General features: G+C 37.4%; 1 protein-coding gene across 1 annotated transcript in view; it reads left to right on the top strand.

Annotated features, from left to right (window-relative positions):
- Nucleotides 1-2792: 2792 nt before the first annotated feature.
- LOC128506995 (sialoadhesin-like) overlaps nt 2793-6139 on the top strand; it is a 444701-nt gene continuing 441354 nt past the window's right edge. The window contains exons 1-3 of the mRNA XM_053477610.1: nt 2793-2856; nt 4830-5180; nt 5857-6105. Of these exons, the coding sequence (XP_053333585.1) occupies nt 2793-2856; nt 4830-5180; nt 5857-6105 (664 nt within the window). The remainder of the gene's footprint in view (nt 2857-4829; nt 5181-5856; nt 6106-6139) is intronic.

Below are 6139 nucleotides of genomic sequence, written 5' to 3'. Positions count from 1 at the left end.
GAACTGAATCACGAACTTTGTTCAAATGATTCAATTTATTTTTTATTGGATTTTCAGTCTATACTGTTAAATAATACGGAAGTGTTTATTTTAAGAAATTTATATTTATGTTCTGTATTTTGCAAATTAATGTAATTGAATGCAATATTTTGTTTAGAGGTGTCTTCTTGTGAAATGGTTTGGTCAAGATGAAAGACAATATTGTTTTTTTTTATTTGACACATTGTGTGAAGAGTGAACTATTGTGTGAAAGTTTTTTTTTTTTGTGATTACTGTCCAGATCTTTAGACTGTCAATTAGGTGTTTATTTGTGACTCTTTAAATTAACAAAACACAGAAAGATCATTTTGTTTTTTTTTATACATTTTAGAATCCAACTGTGTTAATGACTCAATCACCGGTAGCATCGTTTCCTTTCTTCAGTATCGTTCCTGTCTTTTAAAGATTAGTCCATACTGAAAATCACTTCAGGGCAGTGTGTGTGTGTGTATGTGTGTGAGTGACTGTGTGTGTGTGTGTGTGTGTGAGTGACAGTGTGTGTGTGTGTGTGTGTGTGTGTGTGTGTGTGTGTGTGTGTGTGTGTGTGTGTGTATGTGTGTGAGTGAGAGTGTGTGTGTGTGTGTATGTGTGTGAGTGAGAGTGTGTGTGTGTGTGTGTGCGTGAGAGACGTTGTGTGCTACGTGCTACACATGTATTTAAACTAAGTGCAAAAGCACCACAGAACCACATGAAGTAACACTGTGGGCTAACTGTAATGAACAGCCAATCAGAGACAGTCTTACAGGTGACACGCCCACTACATTTGAACTTGATTTGAACTTTAACCGTTTAACATGTTTTAGTAAGATTCTTTTTAATAAAATGCCATCAGTAGTGATGTTACTGACTGAAGTGTAATGAACATGAACAGAGTGGATTATTTACTCGAGTCTGTTTAATTGAACACATTTAATTACATGTGCCGTGTTAAACAAACACCCAGAGCAACTTACAGATTATTTATTTGTTTGTCTGCAGATGAAACTGATGAAAGTGTTAATGCTGGTTGTGATATAAAGGTGTCAGAACACACAGTGTATCTCTGTTATGGTGGCAAAAGGAGAAACTACTCAATATTAGGCAGGTGGTCATAATGTTATGGCTGATCAGTGTATTATTATCTGTACTGGATATAATGTGTGTTACTCATCTCTGACTGTTTAACTGTTCAGCTGGTGATTACACTTTACTACCACTAGGGGTCTCTGAGAAATTTCGCATTGATTTTAAAATACTACTCTTGACATATAAAGCATTAAATGGTCTCGCGCCGCAGTACCTGAGTGAACTGCTAGTGTCTTACGATCCGCCACGCCTACTTCGATCAAAGGATGCAGGCTGCTTGTCAGTACCGCGTATTATGAAAACTACAGCAGGGGGCGGAGCTTTTTCTTACAAAGCCCCAAAATTATGGAATAGTCTTCCAAATAGTGTTCGGGACTCAGACACAGTCTCAGTGTTTAAGTCCAGGCTAAAAACCTATTTATTTAGCCAAGCATTTTTATAAATATATTAGCCTTAGGTAAAGGAGCAGATCTGGGGGACTCATGGACGTAGAGTATTATGGTGAACTGGTATGTTTGGATGCTGTCTTCCTCACTCTCATTGATCACTCAGGTTTGCTGACGGTGAGGTGATTGTTTGCTTTACATCTCAGTTCCCCCTCATGTTTGTGTTTCCTTCTGGCTCTCCCTTTTAGTTATGATGTCATAGTTAGTCCTGCCGGAGTCTCTGCTTGCACTCTACAGTTAATATACATTCACATTATACATTGTGTGACTGTGACCATACCTAACTGCCATCTCTCCTCTTCTTCTCTTTCCCCCCCTCTTTCTTTTTCCTCTCTCCTCCTGTCTCCCCCTTTCACTCTTTCTCTCTCTCTCTGTCGAGCTACACATGTCGTTTCTGAGCTGCCAGTGATCCAGACTCCCTCTGCCCTCCGGACCTGTCTGACCCATCCTGGTGCCCCGCTTCTGGCTGAAGATCTCGTCACATGGATGCCCCGTGTGTCTCTCTGGGATGCGTCTGGTGTCTGGGGATGATTCTCTCTACCTAGAAAATGGTTCTGGCCTTGACTGGTGTTGGCAACTGTTTCTCTGGGGACTTGACAATTCGATAGTTCATGACTGGAACTTCCTACAAGTCTACCTGGGTCTTCAATAACTACCTGGACTCCATATTAACATCAATTAACATCAGCTATTATAGCTGAACTGCCTCCCACTCTACACACTCGGCTTGTTCACCAGGGACAAACTGACCATTTTGATTCATACACATTCACATTTCATATTTTTATTTTACAGACACCTAGTTTGTTAAATTCGAATGACTTTTGTATTTTATTTAACGTTCTTTAGATATGTGTTTGAAAAATATTTCATGATTATAATAACGACAATTTAATTAATATATAAATCAGTGGATGACGAGCTCATATTTCCATGCAGTAGTTACAGTGAATAGAGCTGGGATTAATGAATTCATCATCAGGGTTTTATTTGTAGCTGATAAAATGTTAGTTATTGTAATTAATTAATAAATGTTTAAAAAGTGTTCCTAATATTTATAGAATACAGTCTGATTGTTATGTATGAAATAAAAAACCTCCGACTGTTAGAAAGTGCTGAAACTGGAGACTCATTACATTAATAAAATCTCCCCACATAGTCATGTATAAAAAAGTCCCTTTTGTTATTACTTGTTATAATCTAAGTTTATGTTTTATTTGCATTTAGAAACTTTATAGAAGAATGATGTTCCTTAAAACGGCTTACAGGAATCTGCTTTGTCTGATCTTCCTCTTCATCATCACAGGTGAGTCTTATGTTTATATTCACACACACACACACACACACACACACACGCACACACACACACGCACATACACACACAAACGTACACACACACACACCCATGCACCCACACACACACACACACACACACACACACACACTGGTGACATTAAAATGTATTAAACACTATTATTTGTTGAAATGTTTTATTGTCGTATGTATAAATCTGTAGTTTTATAGCAGTGTGTCACTAACACCTGTTTTGATCTGAACAGTTTATAAAATATCTGATCAGTGGACGACAGTTTACTTTTAATTCCTGACATTTCTCTATTAATATCTAACAAAGTGCTGTATTTAGATTTAGTGACTAAATGTTAATGTTATGTCAGTATTTACACAGGGAAAGGTTTCTTGTGTCTTAAGCACACACACACACACACAAACACACACACACACACACACACATTTACAGTAAAACCTCGGTTTGCGAGTGTTCTGCAAGACAAGCACACCCCTCCTTCTCTCGCCTTCACACACACACACACACACACACACACACACACATGCTTATACGACTGCCAGTGACCTTAAAAAAATAGTAAAATCTTATACATAAGAAATAATAGGAATAAAAGAAATACTTTAAAAAATAAAATTAACTAGTAAAATATTTTACATTGTAAAATATGCTGTACAAAGTAAAATACACTGTAATAAGAAAAATACGTATTTATATATACGTATTTATTTCACGTTTGTATGCGTGTGTGTACAGCGCAGGTCTCTTTAGAGAGGTTAAAAATTATTTTTTCTCTCTGTGTCTCAGCCTGCACTTTGTGTCAATGTCCGCACGCGTCATTGGACACTGTGCCCGTTTACCTCCTTTCTCCTTGACAGAACCACACACACAAACACACACACACACACACACACACACACACACACACACAAACACACACTTAAAAGAAACACTGCTCTGTCATTGTAAGGATTTCTTGAATTTTGGTAGACCCCCTTTGGTCTACTCAGTGCTCCGCCTGTATTCTGCTGTCCCGCCTGAGCTCAGGGAACCCCTCAATGAAGCACACAAGTCAGTGTTCAGTGAGACGTTCAAAGTTTATTGTGGGAGACAGGAGTATATATACGCACACACACAAAGAACCAAAGAAAAGGTGGATGTGGGAATGTTTACATCCAGTCTGGAATGCTCTTAAAAGATAAGGTAAGGAAGAACATAAATTTCGGAGTAGCTCTGCATTTACGAGCGTTCAACAGTTTTACGACCTTTAACATAAACTACTATAGAATCTGTTTATTGAAAGTGCAGCTTGTGTCGTGGTAAAGAAAAGACACTCTGTTCTCACGAACACAGAATATCATGAAACACACTAAGAATTAAATATTTCCTACAGTCATGATTAAGGTTAATTTGTTTTATTTTTACTTGACATTAATGATTCTGTAGTATGCGCTCACTCGAGTGTTATTAGAGAGATTTCTTGTTCATTTTCTCGATAAAACAGTGTTTTTGTTCATGTGTGTGTGTGTGTGTGTGTGTGTGTGTGAAACTCAAATATGGGAGCAGGAAGTGTTACTGTATAAGACGAGAAGTGGGAAAGTGAAGTGTCTCATTCCACTGCCCCTCTTACTTTAGCTTCAAACACACACACACACACACACACACACACACACACACACGGCGGCTGTGTAAACAGAAACAATTATCTGTCAGGATTTATTTTTACTCTTTTTTATAGGTAAAGTGAAGGTTAATTAGTTTCATGTTTGCATTATTTCCTATGGGGAAATTTGCTTTGATTTACTAGTGTTTGGAACAAACGCGCATTTATCTTTATAGATAAATGTGCTCATTTGCACATTTTGCCAACCCAGAGTTCCAGAGGAGAGAAGTAAAGCTGTAAGACTAACTCAGTGTTTTATGGGGCTCAGTATAATGACCTCTAATAACCTCTTTCATGTGTCATGTTTCAGGAGCTCTTGGGAATAGATGGAGTGTGACATACAGTCAGGAACATCTCTGTGCTTTAAAAGGATCTACAGTGTTTATGAACGGCTCGTACACACACCCAGCAGATTTTACAGTGAATAAGGCATTTTGGGTAATAAACCCAGTTTGGGGTAAAGAGTCGACTGATCTGAGTACTGTATCAGGTTACTCAGGCAGAGTGGAGTATTTAAGAGATGAACAGAAACACTTCTCGCTCAGACTGAGTGATGTGAAGAAAACAGATGAACATCAATACATCATTAGAGTCCTAGGACAGAAAATGCAAAAAGTAGATACATACTTCTTTCTTCCAGGAGTGAAACTCAATGTCACAGGTAATGTAGATCACAATGATTTATGGAAATTAATAATGAATAACAGCGTTTCTGTTTACTGTACATAATCACTTAAATAATGCAGTTTTGTGTTAGTGATTTTTTAAAAGTGCACTAAATCTAAATTTATCTAATACCTTTAATTGTTCTTTTTCTAACAAATGTTCTAGAAGAATCACAAGCTGAATTATTATTTATTTGAATTAAATGTATTAATTTTAACAACTCGTTTTGAATCTCCTGATCTCTCAGAGCTCTGAGTAGAGATTCAGAACAAGTTATTAAAATCAATACACTTAATACAAATAAATAATAATTTAGCTTGTGATGCTTCTAGAACATTTGTTAGAAAATGAGGTGATTTTATCACTGCAGGTGGTGTTACACACTATAAAATCACCTTATTTTCTAGATATATCACTCAGGCCATAATCTCTCTATAGAGTATTGTTTTTCCTCTCTAATGTGTTCTAAGAAAAATAAACTGAACAATAGGTGCTCAGGGTAAAAAAGGCTAGCTTTCACATACGAGATGTTTGTTAACACTGAAAAAAAAAAAACAGAAAGAATAGAATAACTAGACCGAAAAACACTTTAAGAGAGCAGAGTGTAAAAGTTCATGCTTTAATGGCCTCAGTACAGTTTTCCTGATGTAATGTGTCTCTCTGTGTTTAAGATCTTCAGGTGTTCGCTCCTGCAGAAGTGACAGAGGGACAATCAGCCGTTCTGATCTGTAAAACCACCTGCAGTCTGACTGATCCAACATTCATCTGGTACAAAACCAGCCGTGATTTAACCACAAACACCATCAAGAGCAATGAAGTCCACCTGCAGTCGGTCAGCAGTGAGGATGCAGGCAGTTATAGCTGTGCTGTAAGAGGATATGAACATCTCCCCTCTCCTGCTCACACACTCAGAGTCAGATGTGAGATTTATTTACTTTACTCTTATATATTGTA

Source organism: Clarias gariepinus, chromosome 18 (assembly GCF_024256425.1).
Source record: "Clarias gariepinus isolate MV-2021 ecotype Netherlands chromosome 18, CGAR_prim_01v2, whole genome shotgun sequence".
In the NCBI taxonomy this organism is placed as follows: domain Eukaryota; kingdom Metazoa; phylum Chordata; class Actinopteri; order Siluriformes; family Clariidae; genus Clarias; species Clarias gariepinus.
This window is presented reverse-complemented; position numbering and strand designations above follow the sequence as displayed.